Below are 26,475 nucleotides of genomic sequence, written 5' to 3' on the forward strand. Positions count from 1 at the left end.
CTAACTGTGGGCAAAGAGGCATCGAAAGTGTGTGGAGGTCTTGTACGCCTACCACATTTCTAATGCAGACTTGATTGTTATTTTCCAGTTTACTTGCCAAAATTGCCTGCAAATGGTAGGTGATAATTTTCCTTAAAAGCAAAATAATTTACTGATTATAGGAGTGAAAGGTTTGAGATAAATGTGTTGACCGTGGAGCCAGAAATATGCTACAGATACATGGGAGTAGTTTGAGAATGTTGTTCCATTCATGTTACAGTATCAGGGATGGGTGCTAGTGGAGATGCACGAATTCTTAGTTTTTACATACAGTGTGGAAATGGTGTATCATGTTGTGCCATGCTAACAAAGGATTTTAGCATCTATTTTCTCTTCTAGTAAATAAATAATCGGTCATCTCTTAACTTTTTCTTGATATAAAAACTTTTTTTTTACAGCTTCCAAAACACAAGTCTGTTGTGGTTACATTAAATGATTCAGATGATAGTGAGTCCGATGGAGAGCCATCTAATTCAACTAACAGTGTGTTTGGAGGACTAGAATCCATGATAAAAGAAGCAAGAAGAAATGTTGAGGTAAGCTATCAGTATTTAATAGCAAATATCAGTATTTAATAGCAAAATAATTACAGAATATACCTATGTATACAGAATTTAAGCTTCTGAGTTGGGTCAAGAAATATTTGGATTACAGTAGAAAAGGTCAAGAGTGTACTCCAGATTGCTCTCATTTACATTGTAACTTCTGTTGCACAAGCTGATTGAAATCTTTTTGTTAAGACTTCATCTTGCAGATACAATGTATAATACACAGATACAGTATAATATATTTTGATGTCACTTGTTTCAGTTCAAATTCAATACGTAATGGCAGAAAAAAACACTGGCATGAAAGAACTTATAACCATGAACAGTTTTAAGTTTGTGCTGAAAAACTGCTTAAAGATAGCAGTTAATAGCTGTATTTTAAACTTGTGTGAATAGTACTGACTTGGACTTCTTTGTAAAAGGCTTCAAAAATCAAAGCCCCTCCAAAATCGGAAAAAGAAAATGATCCAATGAGAACTCCAGAGGCTCTACCAGAAGACAAGAAGATAGAGTACAGACTCTTAAAAGAAGAGATTGCCAGGTACAACTGAGTTTAATTATTGCTGAAGTAAAATGTATTCCTTGTATTTCTTTATTAATGTATATTTGTAGTTGGAATTAAAATACGAACGCCTTCGGTTTGAAGACCTTCTTTGTTTGAAGATCTTGCCGTTACGTACAGTTTTCCCACCATCAGTTTTTAGACAACTTTAGGAGTCTGAGGAAAGTCCTTAGATTTGAACTGACTTGCAGTAAATGATTGCAGTTGTGGAAACTTCTTTTTCTTTTAACTTGAAGTCTTGCATTGCTACTGTTTTTCTTGAAGATTTTAAAGCAATTGGGAATAAATGCTGAAGCTAATGAACATCTTTACTTTTAACATCTGTTTTAGCCGTGAGAAGCAGCGTTTAATTAAATCTGATCCACTAAGGAACAATTCATCCCCTGCAAACTCTGATGGTGAAGTTGATGGAATTGGGAGAATAGCAGTAGTGACAAAACAAGTTACAGAAGCAGAAGCGAAGCTGAAGAAAAATAAGTAAGTCCTGGCTTGTCCAAGTGTCCTAGCTTGTTTGGTTAGAAGGGTGAAAGTTTTTACATACATGTATATGTATCTTCAGTGTGTAGCTGAAGTACAGCAAACCTCTATGGCTTTTTTTGCTGTCGTTAGCAATTCAGCCTTGAATTCTGTTGCTGTACAAAAGGGCCTGCATTGTAGGGCCAGCATGCTGCTTGGTAACTTGTAAGTAGGATTCTTAACACTGACTGTTTTCAGTTGCATTTACACTCAGTGACTTCATCCATGCTACCTAATAACTCAAATGTGAAAACAGTGGTTTTCACTCCCCAGTACATTTTGAGGGTAGCATATTTTTGAAAAGATCTCTCTGATATAGATGAATTAGTGTTTTCTGCAGAATAGGCATGTTGTTTGAAGCTTGTCACTTACATCTTTTAGCATGCCTCTTCCATGTTTCTCACCCTTACAAGTAACTGGCAAAGATCATAAGTGCTTTGCATACTTCTTTTCAACTTCTCACTGTGTTGATTTGTGTGGGCTTGTGAAGAAACTGGTGTGTTCTCTGTATAGCATGTTGCCCTCTCCTCCCCATCATTTATTCACTTCTATCCATCCAAGTCTTTATCTTCCTTTAATGCATAACTTCATCTTTAATTACTGTGCCTTTGTGTTTTCATACCCACCTCAGGAGATTACAAGATTTTCAGGGCATGAGCATATACCCTATGAAAGAATGAGCTTGTTACTTAACAGAAAGCAATAACATGTGTTTTTTGCATGGCTTAATGTGAAAAACTATTAAAACAGCCCACTTGCTTACCTTCTTCTGTCCTTATAACTAAGATATTTTCATCTGCTTTGAACTGCTGAACTTGAATACTGAAATCTTTTGTATATAATACTGATGCCTATTGTGTTATAGATGTTGAGACTGTTTGGAGAAACTTAGCTCTTTGTCACTCATCAACAAACATAATTCTAAGGTCTTAAATTACCAAGGTTTCAGGGGAGAAATGATATCTCCAAGAGACCTATCTCTGGAAAAAAAAAATGTAACATGACTTTTCTACTTTTAGACTTCTGTTGATGAAGGATGAATCTGTCTTGAAACATTTGTTGCAACAAGAGGCCAAGAAGAGAGAGAATGTTCGAATTGCTGAAAACAAAATTAACAAATTGGCTGAACAGCTACAAGCAACAGAGAAGATCTTGAATGCTAATAAGATGTTTCTCAAGAAGCTTCAGGAACAAGTAAATTCTGAAATGTTTCTATTTATTGTAGCTAGAAATCTTGGAATGTGAAGTTTGATTTTCGGAGGCAGTAGGCTTGCTTTGGAGAATTAATGCATTCCCATGAGTTTTCTTATTATGTGATCCTATTTGAAAACTTGCATCTTAGTATTATATTTTTCTCTTTTTCAGATTCATAAAGTTCAACAACGAGTAACAGTAAAAAAAGCTCTGGCATTGAAATATGGGGAAGAACTTGCTCGAGCAAAAGCAGTAGCAAGTAAGGAAATCGGGAAACGAAAACTGGAGCAAGATCACCTTGGAGTAAGTCTGCTGCATGCTGTTAAACAATGTTGCACTTGAAAAGTAGTAGCAATTTTGATTAGGAAACTTTGTTCAGATGGGATATCAGAAAAAAACAGGAAAACATTTCAAAGAACATTGGGAGTCTTCATAATTTGTCTCCTCCATTTTTGAGTCAACAGGAAAAGCATTAAGCATTTTTAAAAAAATAAATTGTTCATAGTCTACATGTATTTGCTGAAGGAATGTTGTTAATATATAGATAATGTTGTTTATCTGTGAAGAAAGACAAGTCCTGTTTCTAGATATCACTGATCTTATTAAAACTATCTAGGAAAAGCACCAAAGTGGGGATCTGATTTTGTTACTTTGAAAAACAAACAAAACAAAGAGGCTTATTTTTGTATTTTTTTTTTTTTGTTTTTGCTTTTCCAATCTACGTGTTTTGTAGCTCACCTTTTAACTAGGACTAGAACTTCTACTGAAGGCTAGCGCGTGATGTAGGGTAATTCTTATTGAAAAACCTGCAAACGTGCCAGTTGAATTGTGGGAAACTTTTGTGGTTTTCCTGCTGTTTGTTGAAATCTTGGCAAGAGTTTAAAAATATTTTTATAAACTCTTGAGTTAAATATCTTGCCCATGTTTAATTTACCTCCTGTCAATAGATCAGTAAATGTGAAAATGAAATAAAGGGATTTTTTTCCTTTTCAGCCAAGCAAAATATTGAAATTGGAGAACTCCCCTGCATCAAGTCCAAAAAAGCATTCAGCAGAATTGATTGCATTAGAGAAAAAACGACTGCAGCAATTAGAGTATGAGTATGCTCTGAAGATTCAGAAATTGAAAGAGGCTCGCGCGCTTCAGACCAAGGAACAATCCGATATTGCACCTCAGGCAGAAGAGGAATCTGAATTTGCATTACCTCAGCCATCACTTCATGATCTCACACAGGATAAATTGTCTTTGGACAGTGAAGAAAACTACTTCGATGATGAAGTTCTGTCTAACTCAAACCGAGAACGAAGGAGATCTTTCAGAGACTCTAATTCTTATACTAAACCAAATCTTAAACACATGGACACTCCAAAACAAGAAACTATAAACAAACTTTCTAAAAAGGCAGCGGAGGAGCCTGAGCTTTTCCTTGGGTTGAATATTGATGAACTGAAAAAACTTTATGCTAAAGCTGACAGCTTGAAAGAGCTGTTACTGAAAAGTACTGCCTTTATATCACCCAAGGAAGATCTATTGTGTGGTCAGGTAAATGCTCTAACAGTAAATATGAGGGTGGTTTTTATTAGCTTGTGCTGTAATTCCTATATATGTTTGTTTTGTAGGAAATTTCAGTGGATATGGATTTTGTTACATCACAAAATAAACAAACTGAAGCAAGACCATTTCCATTTGGACCGTATCATAGTCCTCTTCTAGTATTTAAATCCTACAGGTATGGACACTAACAGCTATTTGACTTCTGTGTATGTGTTCTGCTTTTCTTTTATACCCAGACATGTACAGAAAGACAAGTTGTGATGAGGAACTTGAGCTAGAGAAAATTGTTACAGGATAGAGAATTTAATGATTTTAGGTACTTCTTCTGTTAAGCAGGTGTCCCTCTTGTGCAGTATGATGGTTTTATTGCATACTGTTCTCTGTAACTGGATTATTTTGAATTGCAATTTGAAGCAATCTAAAATTGACAGTAGAATATTTCAATTATGCAGTCCTTAAATTTATGTAGAATTTACATTGTCCAAGTTAAGATTGAGCCACTCAGGTATTATGTTTCTGGTCAGTGGAAGGAAGAAGGACCACAGTGACTTGTCTTGATTTAAAATAGGCACCTGCAAGTGTAATTATTTTGACACATCTGTCTTTTGACCAAAAAAAAAAAAGTCTTTTTCATAGTTAGTAACTTTTAGAAAACGAGATCTGGAATTTCAGTAGGAGTGGAGTTCTATCACGTGCTTCAGGCTTTTTTTTCCCCCTTCACTGTGAAGTAATAAAAGAGGGAAGATGCTATTGTTATAGGCATATTCATTTTATCTTGATGTAGATGTATGGCTTCCTTAGAGAGCTAGGACTCCCAAAGTTGACATGGTCAGACTTTATTTACACATTTAAAACAAACATAAGTCTACTCATATCAGACTGTTTGTTTTTGTTCACACACAAATTCTAAAAATCTGTTGCAAGTTTTTTCAAGTTAACCTTTTAATGGTTCTCTTTGTACTTCTACTTGATATTGATCTAATACTCATTAGAGTGTGGGTAAAGTTATTCTAGAACTAAACCAAAGTTTAATTTCAGTAATTTGCTTTCCCTGCTGGGTGATTACTACATTTCATGGCTTTATATGAATTCAGTTCTGCATGTAAAGGAGAGGAGAATATTAGAGCAGAAGCAGTTTAGAAATGCTCTTTTGTTCCATTCCTCTCCTAAAGTTTTCCACCTCCTTCATATATTACAGGTTAGCAGTGTTTATGATAGTAAGGGTTTTGGAAATAATAGATTTAGTACTGAGAAATTGTTTTTTAAATCTGTTGTGTTGAATAAAATTCATGTCTTCATGTTTGTATGCTTTATCACAATAATTTGCTATTTCATTTTAGGTTTAGTCCGTATTTCCGAACCAAGGAAAAACTGTACCTCAGTTCAGTAACCTATAGCAATATGATTGAGCCAAAACAGTGTTTCTGCCGTTTTGATTTAACAGGCACGTGTAATGATGATGACTGTCAGTGGTGAGTTCTCTTTATTTTGATTTCATTTGATCTAAATTTGTTGTCCGATTCAAGTTGGAAATAGGGATGGTTTTCATTTCTTCAAAAGGTCTGAATTTGTGATCCTATGGACAAGTTCTAGAAAAAGTTAAGTTTAAATACACTGTTTCAGGTACTTGGTTGTCAGTAAAAAATAAAAATAAAAATTTTGTATCTAAGCCACGAAGAAAGGAGGCTTTTTAGATAATTTTTTTTTTCCTTTAAAGAAAAAAGGCAGTATAGACTGAGATATTTCACCCTTTGTTTGCCTCGTACTTTAGACAGGGCTCCTCTTGCTTTATACCTTCATGATGGTTTGATGTTACTCTGAAGTTTTGGGTAGTAATTGGTAATGTTAAGCACAGTAGAAAAGTATTGTGATGTTAATGGGTGTAAAGCTTATAACAAGTATTAAATGAGTTTGTAAGAAGATACTATTATAGTGGAATTCTGGTTTTCCAGGAAAATACTGGCTAAGATATTCCATTCCTTTGAAGCCTGGTGTTAAATCTTAAAAATAGTTTGTTAAATGGTGTTGCAAAGTATATTTTAAAAAGTTGGTGGAACAAATGGATATGAATTAGTCTACACTCTCCATGGAAGCTTCTAATTACTAGAAAAATACTACAGGAGTGCACTTCAGCTCCTTTTTTGCCCTTTTTGGTGGCAGAAAGCTTTCACATTGTTTTGTAGTTGTTATCAAACCATACTTTGAATGCTTCAAACAAGGTTACAACTAATTCTTGTAACTAACCTGTTTGAACCAGAAAGTTCTAAATGAGTGTGCAGAGGCTTATTCTAATGAGCAAGACTGTACTGAAATAACAGAGACTAGGGTTAAGTTATTGATGTAGGCTTATGTTTAGAGAAGGCCCAGAAACATTTAATGAAAATTTCAAAGCAGATTATATTGTTTTACATGGATATCATTTTCTTCAAGAATTACCTGAGCATGTACTAAAAACAACTTACTAATTATGGGCCTTATCAAATTGTTGCTATGATAAGTATTTAATTGCTTATTTGTTTGTTTTAGGCAGCACATGAAAGATTGCACTCTGAGCCGAAAGCAGCTGTTTCAGGATATTCTTTCTTACAATTTAGAACTGATTGGTTGTTCAGAAAAAAGCACAGATGAGGAAATCAGCACTGCCACAGGTTTACAAGAATCTTTTGCTTACTTTCTCATTTAAAGAGTTATTTCTGAAGGGAATGGCTTTCATTAAAGCTCTGGGAGCAAGTACTTTGATGTAAAGCAGCATGTAAGATACTGCTGTATGGGGAGGGGGAAATGTTCCTCTAATCGTCCAATTCAACGCTCAGGAGTGGGTTACCTTAATGTCTTTACACAGAGGAAAAACCATATTGATTTGTGGAGTGTTTCACTCAAAGGACTGGGGGCTCAGAGGATGGGGGAAGGACTAGGGATAAAATCTTGCTCTATTTCCTTAGTACTTTTTTGTAACTACTGGACTGATCTGTTTTGGTGGAGCTGGAATTCTAAGATAATGCTGTTGCGGTATAGGTAGTTGAACATGAGAACTTGTTCAGTTTTTGATTTGTGATCCACTGTGTTAAATTACTTTATCTCTTGGAGCAGTCGTACTTCATGAATGTTGTGTTAAATTGCTCTTAAGTTGCTTATCTATTTTCATTTGTGTTTACCTAAGATACAAACATTCTTGTTACAGAAAAGTATGTTGAAAAACTTTTTGGTATAAATAGAGACCGTATGTCAGTGGATCAGATGGCTGTTCTTCTGGCTAGCAAGGTCAATGAGAGTAAAAGTCACAGTAAGTAACTTCCTTGATAAATTAAATACAATATAAGCTTTTTAAATTCTATAGGTACCTTAGTGACTTCCTAAACAAAGAATATTCCTTTTCTGTCTCGGTTTGTTAATTATGCTTGTGGTAGATTAAAAATGACACTTTGTTTTAAGGACCTAGTGCAATAGCTTTGGAGTCCAGTTTGAAAATGTGACTTATATGCTCGAGAATAACAGATTTTAAATGCTGTTGAAACTTAAAAATTTTGCAAGTGCAACATGTATACATCTATAATCTTTATCTTTAAGGACATTTTAATCTTAAATACAGAAAAGTAAAATAATTGCTATTACTCTGTTTGTTTACAGCGCCTCCATTTACAACATGGAAAGATAAAAGGAAATGGAGACCAAAGTACTGGAGAAAACCTCTATTAGATAGTAGCAGCAGTGAGGAGGAACAGTCTGTTGGACCTATTAAATATGGTAATCCAGAAGTGTGGCATCCATTTAAAAAAAAAAAAAAAAAAAGTGGAAAAATAGCTACAAACCTCTTCCCAACATTTAATTCTTAAAGTGGTTCTTAAGAAAACCAGTATTTTCTGTAGTTCTTTTGACTTCCTCATACTTCCTGTATGCAAACATTATTTTGCACAATTGAGTCAAGTTTGTCATACTGGAGACAAAACAAATAACTAGTATAATTTGAGATTGGAGGTGTAAATGGAACCTCTGCCTGTTCTTGAAAGTGAAGAATTTATCTGTAATGTTCCAGCTTTACCAAAGGACCAAGTTAGACTTTTTCCATAGAACTGTATATAAAAAAAAGTGAATCTTTGTTTTATCTTAAATTGTAGAATTAGTCTTTGGTGGTGAAGTCATTAGGGGAAAAAAAAGTTCCTCTTAAACATCAAACCAAGGCAACGTTTACTGTATTTATTTGTTAAATATGGCCAGTTTTCTACATGTTAGAAGTGTCACTCCTTGTATGAATTCTAATGTGACAAGTCACTTCTGTTTTGAAAAGATTTTTTTTTGTTGTTTTCATTTGCAGCCCACCCTACAGAACACAAAAAGAGAGTTCCAGCTCTTGATGCTGTGGTGACTCCAGATGATATCCGATATTTTACAAGTGAGACCGATGATATTTCCAACTTGGAGGCAAGTGTCCAAGAAAACCCCTGTGATGTACAGCTTTGGATTAAACTTGCATACAAGTACTTGAATCAAAATGAAGGGTAAGTCTGCTTTTTAGATATTAGATTTGCTTTTTGCTTTACCCGCACTGCTATGATCAATTTTCCTTTCTGTTGCTGAAGAACTTTCTTCAGCAAATCCACAAAATTATTACATAAAAACAGTTGAAAACAATAGATTTCCTACTGTATGTGGTATGGTGTATGATTAATAAATTACAATGGCAGTTGATCTTTTGGTAGATTCTGATTCAGAATGGAAGTTGGTGGAAAGCAGAATGGGAGAAATAATTGTTTGAAAAGTGTACAACCTAATGTATTCCTGAGATTAAAGTGGAATGCTGTACTTCCAGTGTTAAAGTAGGGGATCAATAAGATCACATCAGTTTCTCCTCTTCAGAGTAAAAATGGTTAGAATAATGTTAGAAGTGACATCGATCAGTAAGATTTCTTGCAAGAATACTTCTGCTATATGGTTTTATCCATGTAGAAATTGTCCAGTTGAACAGTTTCTTCATATTTTTTTTTTCTCTTGCATTTCTGAGTTTCTTTAGCTTCTTTCCTCAAATTACTCTGCGGAGTATGACAATTTTTATTGGCAATCTGATAACTTCATCAGGAATTCTGTCAAAATGGTTTCATTCTACAGAATGATGTAAATAGTGAGGTACTAGCTTCAGGCAGAGGAGTTGTGGGGAGACCAGCTGTTGGAAGGAGGAAAGGGAGTGGAGAGGAGTAGCCATTCTAAAAAGTAACGTGTAAACAGATAATGGAAAATGTTAGATAATTTTAGGTGTATTAGTAGCTGCTTGAACAGTAGAATGGAGGAATGTATGCTGTGTGCTGTTTGAATTACTATGTAACAGTAACAAAATACTAGCAAAGCATGGAAAGGCCAGTACACAAGGAAACTGCTACCAGCACATGGCTGACTGAGGAGATGTCTTTTCTCAACGAACTTTTTTTATTTTAGAAAGAAAACAAAACAAAACAAACAACAAACAACAACAACAACAAAAAAACAGGGCCTAATGGAAAAGGATGCATCCTTTTTCAGAGTACATCCTCCCCAAGACCATGTCAGTATTACACTTAACTGAGTGGTTTTGTGGATGGCACTGGTTCTAGGCTTGTCATGATGTGCTCTGTTAAGAGAAGGAGTACAGGGGAAGGTTTGAGTCCTGTACATAATTGTTTTAGTTTTACTTTGGAACATGTGTTCTTCCTCTTATAAATGTCTTTGCAAATTAATTTCTAAAGATGTTCTCAGAATAAATGTGGTCTGAAAAGATCTCAAAAGCTTTCTGTGGTTTTATGGAGGTTTGTTTATATAATGAAGCTTAGCTCTGTGGTTTGCAATTCAGTCGCTTATTTAAACTAATCTTGTATTATTTAATTATCATGAGATGATACCAGTCATCTCAAAGTAAAATCAACTTTTTTTTAGCAGCTTAGAGGTAAATTTATGACATTCAAAGAAACATGGAATAAACACTGTCCTTGCTGACATACGAAGTAAAATATGTAATAAAAAAGAAAAAAAAAAAGTTCCAACTTTTAGCCTTGAAATTTCTTTTCAGGTTTGAGCCCTTATGATATGAATACCTTTGTATGATTGAAGCTTGGAACTTCTGCTTCTGGATAAATGATACCTATTCTTAGTTAAACTGGCTTGTTTTTTATTTATTTATTTTTTTTTGGGGAAAACTGATTTTTCTATGCAGTCCAATAATTTCATGTAATAACCCTTGAAGAATGAAAACTTGCTGAAACATTGAAAGCTTCATAATAGGAAAGGACAATACATCTTTAAAGAAAAAAAGACAGCTGACTGTAACTTCCATTCTAATTATAAGCATCCACTTTCCTATTTTATATTGATTTAAGTCCTGATACTAAAAAAAAAAAAAAAAAGTAAAGTAGGTCTAATGCTTATTTATTTAAATTTTCACAGCTCATCATCTGAGTGTTTGGATTCTACTTTAAATGTTTTGTCTCGAGCTCTTGAGAACAACAAAGAAAATCCAGAAATCTGGTGTCATTACCTCAGACTGTTCTCAAAAAGAGGAACAAAGGAGGAGGTACAGGAAATGTGTGAAACAGCCGTGGAATATGCCCCATCCTATCAAATCTGGTGGACAGTAAGTAAAAGATAAAACTGTATATGTCAAGTGCTTGATGTAGGTATGCATTTTCTACTGTAGAAAATGTTTGTTAGGGAAAGTATGAAAGGAGAAGTTTGACTTGAAAAAGATGTAGTGTTAGTTTATTTAAAACCTCTGCAACACTGCTCAGAAAACGAAGTGATTCAAAGTTCTGTTTGCAGGATATCTTCAAATTATCATGCTTTCCTCTATAAATCATCAGTTATTTAAAATTGTTTAATTTTTTTACTTAGGCTTGCAAAATTTAAATAGTCACAAAGATGCAGAAAGTTGTTCTTTAATATTTTCAGTGTTTTGTGTGGATTAGCGTGACGATTCAGTGTGTGTGGGGGAAGTTTTGGTTCATAAGATGGTAAAATACATTATTCAAAGTATGCGATTCATGAGATTTTAAACTTTATCTTGAAGCTTTTGCAAGTATTTTGATTTTTTAAATATGAATTATTTGTCTCTAGTTCTTGAATTTGGAGAACTCCTTTGATGGAAAAGACTATGTATGTGGGAGGATGCTACAGTTCCTAATGGAAGTGACAGAGAGAGAAGAAAATCCCAATCTCTTGTCCTTCCAGCTTCTGGAGACTCTCCTGTACAGAGTTCACTTAAGCCTGTTTACAGGAAGACATCAGAATGCTCTTGTTCTGCTGCAGGTAACTTCCAAGTTATCACCCCAGGTTTTGACTTCATACCTTCATCTTTCTTATGTATGTGGCTCCTAATATGATCTTTAAAAGAGCCGTTACTTCTGTTTGCTGAAGGAATCTCCTAGGGAATTCTATTTTAAAGTATGTCGTTGTAAAATTTGGGTATGCCTTTTTTTTGTTACCTGTTTTTTGTTGCTTGGGTTGCTAATACACAAAGTTTATTAACAAAGGAGGGCTAAACCTCAATACTTACCAAGGAATTGCTTTACTTTTTGATTTCTGGTAAGCAGTAGAGCAGTCCTGTGAGGTACTCAGATGTTTCATGTTACTACAGAAATGATCAAATCAGTAACTTTTCGGAAGATCATAGCGTGATGTTATTTTACATTACTGTTCCTGCTCCAGAACTTGATACGTTAATGACATGTTAGTGATACAGTGAACTCCAAAGTCTTATCTCAGGCTTTTATTGTGACTGGGAGAGAATTCAGAGTGCTTTTTACTGTTTTGTAGTCTGTAGAAATGGTGGATGACAGTAAGTGCTGAATACCAGCTTCCACTAAAAGTTGAAGCTGCTATTTCAACTGCAAGCTTTTCATTCCTACCAGCAGGTGGCACCTGTGGCTTGCTACACCTTAAAATATTTTTCTTGGTTGTGTGGTGTAAGGCTGTAATGTTTTTTTTTCTAGCTCCAGTTTAAATAGAAAACTGTAATGCTGTGTTGACTTTCTCCAACAGCTATTCTAAACACAGCAGTACTGATAAACTATGAATGTTTGACTGAATGAACAAAAAGAACAGAGTGGAAAAAAGTATTCGTCAAACTGAAATGAAAATCTGGAGTATATGAGGGAAGAGCATGGGTTGTTTTCCCTTTCCCAAAGTATCGTAACAAAACCAAACCTTTTTTTAATATTCACCTGTAATGTGTAGTTAAAAGACTATCTCAGGGAGACGTTATTTAACCACATTCAATAAGAGATGATTTCTAAGTATAAATGTTATTTCAAATTGAGTAGTAATACTTCTCTTTAAAAATTTGAAAGAAAAATTGGTACTGTAAATATTTTGAAGGGTTGAATAAGTGAAACATTTCGCAAAGTTCAGCTTTTACCTCGGACCTTATAAGTATCTTGTAGAATTTTGCCTAAATTTGCAAGTACTATGACTCCCTTGAAAGCGCATTCTTTGGTTGGGCTGTATTTGTCCAAAAAAAAGTTGGCATATCTCTAGCCATGAGAGTCTGTTCTGTTTTAGGAGCAGTTGTGTTTAGACTGTCTAATAGCTTGTTCTAATGATTTTATTTGGGATCTGCCAATTTAAATGGGCTGTTTTGTTTTTCCATGTTACTTTAAGAAAAGGTATTGGAAACATTTCTGAGATGCAGGGTACTGGTTCTGATTTTCCTGACCAATGTCTCTAGAGATGATAGTGCTTTCAGGAGTCTTGAAAAGCTGTGACTTAATAGCTGTCTAACTAAAACTTAAAAAATAAAAACAAAAACAAAAAAACACATAACCAAAACCACACAAGACCCTTAATAGGGTATAGCAAATGGTATCCAACTCATACATGAGTTGTCTCCAGAGGTAATAAATAATTTGTATGTAACTAACTAGATGTAATTGTCACAGAATTAAGTAGACAAACATTGGGAGATGCATGGTTTCAATGTTTCTATGTTCCCCTTTCAAAATAATGATCTTAGCAGTTTTTCCTAAAACTATTACTAGAAATTATGTAGCTGTGTATTACTTGAACATAGTCACAGATTCATTCAAAGCCAAATCTAATCATGATTGATAGCATGAATTATTTCCTGTCTTTTCTGTGGAGAAGTTTTGAGAACATTAAAACTACTCTTCCTGTTTCCTCTTCTCATTCTTAGATCATAAAGATTTTATATTGAAAATATATAATGCATTTCTTCTGATCTTTACAGAATGCCTTAAAATCAGCAAATGAAAAGATAATATCAGAACGCCTTACTGTAAGCGATCGTTGCTTGGCTTGGCTGGCTTACATACATTTAATTGAATTCGGCATTCTCCCAGTCAAGTTCTATGATCCTGCTAATGTCGGTCCTTCAAGGATAATGAACAAAGAGCCATTTTTAATACCATGGCAAACAGTTCAAGATGTGAAGACTGATCCTGATACGCTGTTAGCTATGTTTGAAGGTAAGATTAAGGAAGTAAACTGCTCACTGCATTACTCACTTCTTACATATCAAGAAATGTTATACTTCTGGAATTTCATGGCAGTGTGATATTGCAGCTATGTTAAGTCATTGGGATTAATCCAGTGAATATTTCTTCTTGATTTGGACAGAAGAGTGAGGAAAGTCCATGTTTTAGGTACTTAGCACACAAAATTTTTCATGTATGGTTCAAAGCCATAGCTTTTTTCCATGAACTGTGATGGTCTATCAGGATAGAGAGCAGTGCCTTGTGCTAGTATGGCATTGCTTATTTTTGGAGGCTGAAGAAAGCATAAAACCAAATTTCTGTGGTTGTTCCCTCTCTTCTTCTACTCCATCCCCAATGGGATGTCTGTTGAGAAGGTACTTTCATGGAAGATTATTGTGCTTCCTTAAAAGAGGCAGAGCAAAGTGTGTGTTTGTCTGCATTTGGAGTTTAAGTAAACTGAGAAACTTAAAGATCTCATGAAGGTAGTAGAAGAAATTGAATTGATTTGTAGTGCTGCCGGAGGGAGACTTTACATTAGCATTGTTTGTATGTCAGTACTTAGTGTTAGCTGCACCAATATTGAATTGCCTGTGAGAACGTAACTATGCTGTAGACAGTAATGCAGTGTGCAAATGAATATTCAAGTATAACCTGGAGGAGTGGATGTAGACTAGACATAATGTGGTGTTCAGTATTGGGTAACTGGTGTATTTCTTCTCAACATAAAAAGAGAATTAGCACATATTAGCTGTTGTCTCAGTAGAACTGATTTCAGCAGCAATCCTGTATATACTGGAATGTAGTTTTAAATAGATGGTGATAAGCTACTATGTGTAATGTAGCTTTAACACTTCATTGATGGGATATTAGCTGTTCAGTGGGTTTGGGGTTTTTGGTTTTGTTCTTTTGCTGTTTTGTTGTTTTAGATGAATGAGGAATGACACTTTTGAAAGACTTTTATCATTGTCTCAGAAAACTTTGCATGCTTCTGTATTTTTGTGGTTGTTAAATTACAATTTTTGTTAAAAGTTTTGAATAACTTTGACATTAATTGAGGTCTAAGGTCTTGATTTTTACATTGTTGTTCTGAAGATGCAGTCAAAACATGTACTGATGAGAGCCTTGAGGCTGACAAAAGAATAGCTGTCTGCTTTCCACTCTACAGAAACATGATAGCTTTGTTGAAGCTTCTTGAAAGGTAAGTTGTTTCAAGACATTTTTAATACGGAGTACTCACCTATGTGTCCTTGAAAACTTAACTGTTACTTTTATTCAAGGTGGGAATCTGCTGCAGAACTTTGTAGATCTTTATTGGAGCTCTGCCCTAACAACTGCCCACTCTTGGAGAGTATGGCCACCTTGTACGTGCAGATGCAGCAGAGCGATAGTGCCTACCAAGTGTGGATTGGAGCATTTGAGAAGAATCCTCAGAATGCAGAGATCTTTTATCAGTTGTGTAAATTCCTTATTTCACAGGTAATGCCACATCCCAAAACTCTTTTTGTTGGTCTGCTGGGTTTATAAAGTTTGGGTTTTATGTGTAGTTTCAAACATGTAGGAAATTGATTGTTCTTAACAATATTTTTGTAATGTGTAGTTCTGCTTTAATATAGAATTGGCAAGATTAGTGATGTTACTTAATGTAACCAAAGTAATTTTACTTTAATATACAGTGCTAAATCTGTAGCTCAATTGTTCACTCTAATGCACTGTTAATCTCCTTATTCAAGAACATTAGATAGCAACAGTAAACTCACTCTGTAATATGTTTTCTTCTACCTGCTGACTTTTCCCATTAGGTTTCATTTTTTGAGAGAATGAAGGCAAAGGAGCATTACAGAGAGAGACATTGCTGGTTATTGTGCTTAAATTGTTCTTGTCATCTTCAGGTTGATGTCTAATTTATTTCTTTATTTAAAAAAAACAAACAGGAAAGGTCAGGCAATGTTCTTCCACTGTTACAAGATTTTGTGGGAGCTTTCTTTGAGAATACCTACCAACAGCATGATCCCATGGATCTCTTAAGGTATGTATGCAATATTATTTTCTGTTGAAATTTTGGTAATACTGGCATTTTCTCAAAAAACAAAGCAGTCTAGGATTCTTCTGCTTTTAGCTCTGGCAGGTTTTGCTAAGACTTCATTCAATTATGGTTTTGCGTTTTTGAAGCATTATAGTTGTTTGTGTTTTTATACTAAATTGTAAAAGCATAAGAACTTACAGGTGAAACAGCTAACAAGTTTCATCTGTGGATATGGGGAAAAGGAATGTGATACATGCATGCTGAATTTTTTTTTTTTTTTTTTTTTTTCAAAGTTTGGAGCTTAAAACTGCATACTGCAAACTTCCTATTTAGGCAGTTGTAAAAGCCCTCAATCCAGAGGTCCAGCATGCTTTTAATCAACAGATTATTGCTGAAAAGGTACATGTTGGTAATCGGTCTGCTGAAGCTCCACCTGAATGTTAGGCACCTAATTGATTATAGTGAACCTTGCATATTTCAAAACTTCAGGAAACCTGTCAAAGCTAACTGCCTTTGAAGGCCTTCAAAGGAAGACCTTCTTTGTTAAATCTTACACAGATGAGACTGAGACTTTTTATCTCCAGGTTATGTGTTAGGTTTTATTACTGCTTGTGTTTGTTTACATTGAATGTAGTGCTGGCAATGCAGTGTAGATGTCTATAGGTAGATAATTATATCCTAGGTTTTGATGTATTTTATGAGGGGCAAGGTGGGTGGTGGTGGTGTCTGAGATCTAGAGAAACATTTAACCTAGAGCCTAATATTGTAAACCACTTTGTATATAAACCATTTCTATTTTTTATGTAATGTTCTCTATATAAATCTTTTATCTGGATAGAGTTAAACTAATCTCTAAGAAAAGTAGGTGCGTTCTTAATACATTCCATGAATTGTATTTTTAAACTGTTACGTTTGTGGAGGAATCTTCAATGTTAGAAGGATATTCTCCATTACTACTACTTTTTCTCTTGTAGATATCTCCTGAATTTTCCAATGCCAATTGAATTTACAGCGCCTCTCTATAAAGAACACCTTACAGATGATGTTGTAAACCAGCAAATCCCATATCTGTGGCAGATATACTGGTGAGGCGTTTTACAGTATTTCTGAGGAACAGCTAGTAGGTCTGAGTAAATTGAGTTTTCAATTGCAGAACATTCATTATTTGCCCAGACATGTGTCACTTGAGGTTCTTTCAATAAATGATCTGCCAGTGTTCAGAGAAACTAACTGGCCGCTGCAAAGCATAGACAGTTTTATGCAAGTTTTGTGCCAACTGCACAAGTGGCTAATTGAGTTTTTCAAGTAAAGGGGCAAATGTGATGCTTCAGGTGATGACTAAGCATTGCTTAGAACTCCAACACTTTCAGCTTTCAGTTGACGGTGAACTTTTAAACAGGTAAAACGTGTTTCATTTCAAGATAATGCCTAAGGTTTAGATTAAGTTACCTCAATGTTAGTTTATGGTATTGTCCATGAATTCCAACTAAGTGTGTGTGTATATATATATATTTAAGAAATACTTACTTCTTTGCAAGTTCACATATTAGATTTCAGTACTTAAACAGTGAAGTATTGTTAGAAAGACGCTTGAGGTCACTTTCATCATTAGTGACTTTAACTTGAGGTCACAGGAGAATCTGAGCTTAGGCACTTGGTCCTAAGAGGAAGAATCGGTGCTTTTGAAATATGTGCCTAAATTACTTTTAACACCACTTTCAAAATTCATTTCAAAGAGTGGTTGTGTTGGTTCAGTTTTGCTACATAGTAAGTGCTTAGGGATTTGGGCCTATATGTTTCTTCTTTTCAGGTGCAGGTGGCAAAAGATATAAAAGTTGACTTTTACCAGGTGAAAATAGTGTGAGATTACTAGAGCCTCAAAAGATCAAGGGACAATGTTTTGCCCAGAAACATCATTCATCTTATATCTATATAAAAAAGTATAGACATACGTCGTGCACACACGTATGTACAGACACACACACATATATATATTGAGCAAAACTAGTAAATAGTTCATAGTTCTTGGAGAAAACAGGCCTAGAATCAGGCACTGATTATGTTGCTCTAGTTAGTAGAGTTCTGTAGGAAGGTCATTGAAACAACCCTACCCTATTTTGCATTTCTTTAGTCTTCATGCTTTTTTCTCTTACGACTTACTGGAAGTCTTAGCTTTTATTGTTAATTTACACCTTGAAATGAGGATTGATAACTGAATCTTAGGCAAAAAAAAATGTCTCCTGTGTTTGGTGAGGTCCCATATACTGTTCTGACTACGTTTCTTTGAGGAGCTGGTTTTAGTTTAGTTTTGACTATTTTGCTTTTTTCTTTTTTTCCCTCTGATATGATCAGCGTGTTCCAGAACACTTACTTTTGTTGTGAATTTCACGTCATTTCTCAAGTGGTCTCTTGTAATACAACTTTGAAATTTTATTATTCTGGTTCTTTCCAAATGGAATCTCAAGACTCGTCTCCATTCTGTAGCAGTCAAAGCATCCTTATGATAACGATTAATAAAAGAGAGAAGGCAATGGATGCATTACAAAAGAAGACAACGGATAATGTTTCTATTTCAGTCAAGAACTGTATTTTAAACTGCACAGTTTCTGCATTATTCCTTACTTTTACGTGCAGTTGAGATTTGCTCATTGTAATGCATTGACTGTTAAAGTTAGTCCATTTTGGTGTTAAACTGAAAACTGTTTTTGTGCTTCTTAGGGAAGTTCTTGTTTCTTACTCTTCTATATTAAGATTATATGTTGTGTGTATAACATCATATTTTTAAACTTTTGATATAAACAGTTTGTGCCAGTCTCTTCACACGAGTATTAGTGAAGCACTGGATGCCTACGAAGCAGCTCTTGGTGCAGTGATGCAGCAGGAAATTGTTCAGAACATCTGGCTGGAGTAAGTTCTTGAGACAAAAGTAATTTAATCTCAAAATTAAGTGAAGGCCACCAGAACAATTTTTTTCTCTTTTCTTCCAGTTACCTTGTTTTTATCAATAGCAAAGTTGTTGGATCCAACAACAAAGTTCAAGAATTCAAGCTTTTTACTGACCTAGTGAACAGATGTCTGGTTACAGTCCCCACGCGATACCCAATTCCTTTTAGTGCTGCTGATTATTGGACCAATTACGAGTTTCATAACAAGGTAAAAATGTTTCTGGGGACAGTTAATTAAAAAACAAAGACTGATATCCTTTTAATGAGCATCTGTAACTTACTTGTCAAAATAACAGCATCAGAGCATCAGTAGTATATGTATACTGGGAGCTAGGAATTAGTAGAACAACGTACTTGAGGAGAGTAGTGTTACGAGCAGAAAAATACCTAGCAGTGACTTTCAGAATAAAGAGTATGTAAGGCTAAGAGAAACTTCAATATAAATAAATTGCATGTCTTGATACTGTGTGAATACAGCTATTAATGACAAACTACTATTTCTTTGATAAAAGAGAAACCGGAAAGGAGAGAAGAGATGGTTGAGCAAGAAGGGTCAGCAGAGCTGTACCGCTGGGTGATGGGAGCAATATTTAAGCTGTCGGTTTTGATCACAAAAATTATAGTGTCTGAGAAACAGAAGAAATAAAGTAGAAAAGCAGGAGAGAAAGATTGAGTTGAGCACTTCCGTAAGCTTTATTCTGTCAAACTTTTATTCTCTCTGTGAAAGTCTTGGGTCCCATTTTGCTAATATCCAGTGCATTTCTTTTTATTCACTAAATACAGGCAGGAAAGACTAAAATCTGTGGTATTAGCAACAGTACGTTGATTTCTTAAATGAATTGATGTTTGTACCCCTGAGGGATAAGGCTTGTTGTTGATAAGGTTTGTAGGTGGTAACTCACTTCAGTCACAATGTTCATAATTCTGTCATCCCATTACTCTTAGCAAAATTAGACTGCTGTGAAGTAGATTAATATTTATAATTCAAATTTTGCAGGTAATTCTTTTTTATTTGAGCTGCATTCCAAAATCTCAACATTCCAAAACCTTGGAAAGGTTTTGTTCTACTATGCCTGCTAATCCTGGACTTGCACTGAGGTATGTAAAAACACCTGTAATCAAGAGGAACAGCTGGCTAATACCCCTACTGTTTTCTGTACACGATGCACATGATTTGATTTCTACCGCAAAAATACAACTCTTCCTCTTGTTGCATGTTGCTTGAGGCACATTGTGCCTTTTGATACTATCTCAGTCTTTTTCTAGTATTTGAAAGGGTTCTGTTTTATCTACGGAGAGGTTATAATTATACAGGAACTATTAATAAATATATTCATGTTGTATATGTTTACAAACATAAATTTCAAGAGTGTAGAGAAAGGTTAGATACTATACTAAAATCTTGTTACTTAATATCTGCTAAGAGTATAGTTTCAACATGGAGCAAAATCAAATGGATGCATCGGTATTTAACAGTGCTACCTGGAGGTTTGATGTTTATTTAGTGAAGACAATCCTTAATTCTGAAAAAATCTCATGGGAATCAAGGGCAGTTAGAGTAAACATCACATCAACTCTTATACAGTATTTCAAAATGCACTCGTCCAGGATTAGAGAATCCATATTTTAACATATTCAGCTGCAGTGAACTCAAGAATATTGTACGAAGTGCTTGAAAAGACCACGAGCGCTTACTATTCATCATCAACAGGGACTCCAAAGATTTCAAAGCCAGATTTGAGAGGAAAAAAAAAAAAAATGTGGTTGGCCACAGGTTGGGGGGTGTGGGGAAATAGACACACCTACATTGAGCATAGGAAATCGAATGGCTGAGTTTTACGTCAAGTTGAAATTCTGTCTAGGTGGAGCTTACAGCTTCCTTAGACAATGTTGATACTGCACAAAATGGGTGAGCAGAACTGTCTGCACAGTATTTTGTAGCCACGTGACTGCGAAACTAATCAGCCTTCCTTCAAATATACAGTTACCTCACACATGCTAAAACCAGATCGTGTAATGTGCCAAGATCATGTTTTCACACTGTGTAGTTACTCTCTGATGGTGTACCTTCTTTTTTGTTATAAGAGCATGTTCAGTCGATCTTGTGTGATGTCTTGCCTCTTTTTCCTACCTGCAACTCTTGGTTGAGATTAAGTGTAATATATTTTGTGTAATGTGTATGGATCTTTGCATTGCTTTTCTGTTCCCAGTGATTAGAGCAGTGTTCCTTTCTCATGAATGCCTTTTACAGACTGCTTCTGCGATACTGGGAAGAGAGCAATGTTCAAATTCTGAAACTGCAAGCCAAGATGTTTACATATAATATCCCAACATGCCTGGCCATCTGGAAAATGTAATGCAACAGTCATACATCTGTTTTCATAGATATTGCTTTTGTTTATAAGGTTTACATCACAAAGGTAAATCTGAAATGTCCTTCAAATTGGGCTTGTGCTGCAAGTCTCTTTCATTATTTTATTATTTAAGCAGTAACTTTGTTACAACAGAGGTACTGTCACATCTTTAAAATGAAAAGTGGAATTTCCCTCTTGGGGAAACTTATGTGAATTGATATTATACAGATAAAGATGAATGATATATTTACAAGTTGCCTTTTTAATTCAACTATTGACTTCTGTCTCCCCTCTCTACCCTCCCCTTTATATATCACAATAGCAGTAATCTCCATTATCCAGTGATGCTGAACTGATCTTTTTCTTCAGTGTTTGTTCATAATGGGGAACCACTGAAATGTCTTGCTCATGTAAGGTTGTTTTTAAAAAACGGTTATTTTTATCTTTTCACTGTAGATTAACATCATTGGAAGTTAGTTCTTCTCAAGGAATTTGTAATTCCATTGCACAGTCAGTATTCTGCCAATTATGGCATTTAAAATAATTCAAGAATAAATATTTTTGTGTGTTTCTTTTCCTCAGAGCCATTGCTGCCGAATGCTTTCTAATGGGACAAAGAGAAGTAAGTCAACACACCTTACTAAAATGAAAAATTGCAGAACTTTTTCATTCTTTTGCTTTGTCCAAAGCAATGGTCATTTCTTAGACCTAAGAATTCTGGATAATTGAAATATTCTGTGTAAACACAGAAGCGTTTGCTTCAAGTGTGAGAAGTATCTTTGTCAATCAAGGTAGAAGGGATTATATTTTTAGTACTTCTGCATACTACTTGTATCTTTCCTGTACAGGGAAGTCTATATTTCCCCCTCCTCCCTTCCTTTTTTTTTTTTTTTTGCTTAACCTGGAGGAGATGGCTAACATTTAAAATGCAGTAGAGGGGAAAAAATCCTGTTGTGCTGGAAGATAACTAATGACTCCCTACCTTTGCAATCAGTTGGAAGGGTTTTTCTGCTAGGCAAATGTGTGTAGAGAATTTGAATGATTTCCCATGCCCCACTTACACCCTAAAGCTATCATTTCCTTTTCTCCAAAAATAATAAGCTTACTCATTGCCACTTAATGTGTGTGGGTGTGGGGGGGTGTATTTTTATCTCTCTGTACGCAAATAAGAAAGTTTTTTTTTAGCACAGCAACAGAGTGAATCACTTCTCAGTTCAAACAGAATGGGTCTTTCTGGTATTGTTGCTGTCACTCTAAATATTCTGCTTGTGGAGAGATGCTGTGTATTAGGGGGATCATGAAGACATGGGCTTGTTACTCACCACTCATTTGTGGCATTTCTGAGCTGCTTCTCTGCTGTATCTTGTTACACGTCATTCTTGCAGTGACTGGTTCTCAGCATCCTTCTCTTGTCAGTAGACTTTCTTTTGAAACAGTACTAAAATTTTAACCGATTCATGCTAGATTCACATATGAAATCTCTTTTCCTTTTTTTACTGTTTCCTTGAGTCTTTAAAAAAGAACACCCCTAAGTAGACAGTTATTTAGTTTGTAAGATCAAATAGTTCAGTCAGGAGACATCAAAGACATGGCTGTGTATTCAACCTTAATTCTGTCTCTGTGTCGATCGTTTGGTGTAATCTCTAATTAGTCACAGATCCCTGCTTCAGTCATTGTATTAGATGGACTGCATTTTAAGGCACTCCCTATAGTGAGACTGCTGACTTACAAGATCCCTGCATTATTTGGTTTTAAATTTGGAAAAATATATTTATAATTAATTGAGAAGAGAACCCTTAAAGAATATGAACCAATTAGAATTCAGGCATATGTGAAATATTGCAGATAGCTGGAGCTTCTAGTTAAGTAGGATATTGTTTGAATTATGATTGAGATTCTGGATTTATAATCCCTGGAGAACCTGTCACTTGCTTCCTTCAGCAGATCATTTAAAGGATTGCTAAGAGAATATACAAATGTTTCACAGTTTAAAATGCTAACAAACACCAATTACTTCTTGATTGGAGCTGGTACTCCACATAACAGTAGCTGAAGGAGGCTGGAGTAGATGCTTGAAGAAGGAGAACAAAAAAGTTCAATGCAGACATAAAATGGAAAAATAAGTCTTGCTGTAGTTGCAAAGACATACCGATGAAGTGCAGATAGATGTCAAAAAAAAAAAAAAAAGGCTATGAAACAGTTATTTTCATTGCAGGGTTGGGATTGTATTTAATAGTAAGAAATACCTTGGAGTTGTACACAAGTGAAAGTTACTGAATAAGCTGCTACATTCCCTGTGCATGTTCCATCCTGTGCAATGAATAAGGCAAGAATCTTTTGAAGAAAAATGAATGTTCTCATGTAATCAATCATTTGCATACAGGGGTTAGAATTAAGGTCAGACATGAACTTGTATTTTCTTTTAGTAGTGACAATAATGCTTGAATTTGAAACTATTAAAGTTGATTTAAAAATTCATTGCAACTGACTTTTGTGCTTCATATCACTCATTTTGATCTCACAACATGGTACTGACTTAATATTTGTTTTTATTTTACAGGTCCATCATTTATATCAGAGAGCTCTTCATAAGTTACCTCTATGTGCAACACTGTGGAAAGATGTAATGTTTTCTCCTTATGATTCAGTTTGAGGTTTCATATAAATTTTCTGCATATCCCATATCCTTAGATGTGGTGATGCTCAAGCTCTGGCTAAATCTTATATCTGCTTCCCCATCTCTTACAGCAACTCTTGTTTGAAGCATCAGGAGGAGGTAAAACTGATAACCTGAGAAAACTAGTTTCCAAGTGCCAAGAGGTTGGAGTCAGCCTAGATGAGCTTTTAAATTTAAACACTTGCAGAACAGAAAGCAAGAATCACTGAACACTGGGTACAGTCAGCCATAAGTCCTGTTAAATGCCAAAATCAGTTGAATGATTCTTCAGGCTGATCTGTGCCTAAGATCTGCGTAAGGCAGATGAGTATTGCTGAGCATATCAAGTCTTCAGTCTGCTTTCCTTGAACCTGGAAACAATTAACATGACCCTCCTCTCTGGAAAAATGAACTCGCTGTCTGGCCTCGCTTCTGGGCCCTGCCAGATTCTCATAACATCATGTACGTAAGTATAGTTAATCAAAATGACAGACATTATTTTTTCATGTTTTCCTTTTATTTTCTGTTTTCTTTGTTTTGCTGTTCCTGATTCACTTGACACTCTCACTGATGCCTGAGAGATCTGTGTTTGGGGTTAATTTACTGGGCTGTGTTTACAGTAAAAAGCAAGTAGTCCACTTTGGGTTTTTCCTTTTTTAAACCTTTTTTGAGACTTTTTCATTACAGGATTTAAAACAAAAGCAGCCGCTCTTAAGGAAAGTGTAACTGCCGTGGCCACAAGTATGCTTCTTGCACTTGAAGGCTCTAAGAGGGTTGCTTACTGCCCTTTTCTGCATTGGACTCACGGCAGAGACTATTAAACTTGAAGATTAAAGAAACTATTGCAAATGCCAGTGCATCAGAACCTAAGAGTGGTCAATTATGTGCAATTTTTGTAAAGAAATTTTAATTTATAATAAAGTTTAACAGTTTAAAGTTAATATTGATCTGTTTTGTATTGGTACTACCTTGCAGCATTAGTTGTTTTTACAGAGATTTTCAATAGAACCTGACCTTATTAAAAAAAAAAAAAAAGGAAAACAAAACATATATTTTGTCTCCCTTCTTTTCATCAAAAGGTAAGCAGGTGTGGTTGAATTACTGATTGTGGATATACAAAAACTACATCTATGATTTTTTTTTCTTCCTCTTGCCTCAGATACATATATATTTGTTCCACAGTGACTGTTCCTTTCAAGAATGCCGTGTCAGTAAGGGAAAGTGCATTTTATATAATTTCATTTTCAGATTTACTAAAATGAGGCCCTCTTTTTACAGTCAGCATGTACATGGCAGATACTGCCAATCTACTGAACTAGTTGTGGGACTCTTCACATTGGGGTGGCTTTCTACCTGCTTTCCCTCTATGCAAAATCGTAAGAGGGTTGTGATACTTCTTGCATAGATGAGTTATGCAGATGCCATGAAGACAGTGAACAAGTGGTCTTAATGTTTGTGAATAAGGGCAAGTGCTCTGTGACATAACATCTAGGAATTTTCAAAACTCCTGCTATATATGAGCTACACATGAACTATCTTAAAGGAGGAAAGTAGTAAATACCTTTTTTCAGCTTGGGGAATGGAGGAAGATTACATGTTTTAAGTAACTTTGTTATTTAAACATGAACTACTAAATAAATTAAGCTTCAAACACCTGGTTCACTGGTCAGACTTATTTGCAGACTACACAACCACTATCAAAAAGCTGACCCAAGCCCCTTCTTCATTGTGATGCAGTAGTACCTGATTTCTTCAAATTTGTAATACAGTTTAGAATGAGAGAAGTCTATAAAAGCACAGTATTTAACTTTTATTAAAAAGCCTTCAAGTATGGTAAATGTTGGCTTATATCCCTTTTTTTCCAAAGTCTGCTGACAAACACTTTTTCTTCATAACACATAAATGGGTGCAGTATTTATATTGTGACTAAACAGCAGAAGAGGTCAAAGCATAAAAGTAGAGAACTCAACAGGGTCAAGCGTGCAGTCAAAACTGAGTCCTTTCTGTGTTGTGATGTGCCATTAGTTAACAAATTATAAAACAAAACAACAACAACAACAAAAAAATGTATATTAAGCCATCTAGACATTCTGCAGATGACACAAAACTCTGGGGAGTGGCTGATGATGCACCAGAGGTTGTGCTGCCATCTGCAAGCACCTTGGTGGGCTGAAGAGGTGGGCTAAGTAGACTTACTTGGAGTTCAACGGGAAGTGCAGAGTCCTGTACCTGGGAAGGAACAACCCCATGCACCAGTGCGCTCTTGGGGGCCACCCAGTTGGAAAGCAGCTTGGCAGAAAAGGGCTTAGGAGTCCTAGCAGGAACCAAGTTGAATATGAGCTAGCACCATGCCCTTGCTGCTATGGGGGCTCATGGTATCATGGTATTTTTGACTGCATTAGGCAAAGGAGTGTGAGCGGTTCGTGAGAGGTGACCCTTCTATTCAGGTCACACCTGCAGTGCTGGGTGCAGTTCTGCCCTCACCCCCATCCCTCAAGTGAAGGAGAGAGACATGGGCATGTCTGTGAGAGTCCACTGCAGGGCCACCAAGGTGGAGAAGGGCCTGGAGCTCCTCCGCTGTGAGGAGAGGCTGAGAGCTGGGCCTGCTCATCCTGGGGAAGAGGAGGCTCAGGGG

The 26,475-nt window shown here is 35.5% G+C and overlaps 1 protein-coding gene across 4 annotated transcripts in view; it reads left to right on the forward strand.

Annotated features, from left to right (window-relative positions):
• ZFC3H1 (zinc finger C3H1-type containing) overlaps positions 1-25,315 on the forward strand; it is a 39,269-nt gene extending 13,954 nt beyond the window's left edge. Inside the window, exons 10-35 of one of the 4 annotated variants that reach the window (XM_082779147.1) lie at positions 438-575; positions 1,010-1,128; positions 1,480-1,626; positions 2,685-2,859; positions 3,031-3,162; positions 3,853-4,401; positions 4,479-4,588; positions 5,754-5,885; positions 6,940-7,061; positions 7,595-7,696; positions 8,041-8,157; positions 8,726-8,909; positions 10,822-11,008; positions 11,488-11,679; positions 13,616-13,853; positions 14,955-15,060; positions 15,140-15,338; positions 15,794-15,888; positions 16,860-16,970; positions 18,688-18,792; positions 18,873-19,038; positions 19,828-19,928; positions 21,082-21,183; positions 21,767-21,806; positions 23,745-23,838; positions 23,933-24,065. In XM_082779147.1, the coding sequence (XP_082635273.1) occupies positions 438-575; positions 1,010-1,128; positions 1,480-1,626; positions 2,685-2,859; positions 3,031-3,162; positions 3,853-4,401; positions 4,479-4,588; positions 5,754-5,885; positions 6,940-7,061; positions 7,595-7,696; positions 8,041-8,157; positions 8,726-8,909; positions 10,822-11,008; positions 11,488-11,679; positions 13,616-13,853; positions 14,955-15,060; positions 15,140-15,338; positions 15,794-15,888; positions 16,860-16,970; positions 18,688-18,792; positions 18,873-19,038; positions 19,828-19,928; positions 21,082-21,183; positions 21,767-21,806; positions 23,745-23,837 (3,762 nt within the window). In that variant the 3' untranslated portion in view covers position 23,838; positions 23,933-24,065. Of the gene's footprint in view, positions 1-437; positions 576-1,009; positions 1,129-1,479; positions 1,627-2,684; positions 2,860-3,030; positions 3,163-3,852; positions 4,402-4,478; positions 4,589-5,753; positions 5,886-6,939; positions 7,062-7,594; positions 7,697-8,040; positions 8,158-8,725; positions 8,910-10,821; positions 11,009-11,487; positions 11,680-13,615; positions 13,854-14,954; positions 15,061-15,139; positions 15,339-15,793; positions 15,889-16,859; positions 16,971-18,687; positions 18,793-18,872; positions 19,039-19,827; positions 19,929-21,081; positions 21,184-21,766; positions 21,807-23,744; positions 23,839-23,932 lie in introns of all 4 variants that reach the window. The other 3 variants (XM_082779146.1, XM_082779149.1, XM_082779148.1) reach the window with 3 other exon arrangements.
• The last annotated feature ends 1,160 nt before the right edge of the window (positions 25,316-26,475 follow it).

Source organism: Aythya marila (assembly GCF_965140915.1).
Source record: "Aythya marila genome assembly, chromosome: 1".
Classification (NCBI taxonomy): Eukaryota; Metazoa; Chordata; class Aves; order Anseriformes; family Anatidae; genus Aythya; species Aythya marila.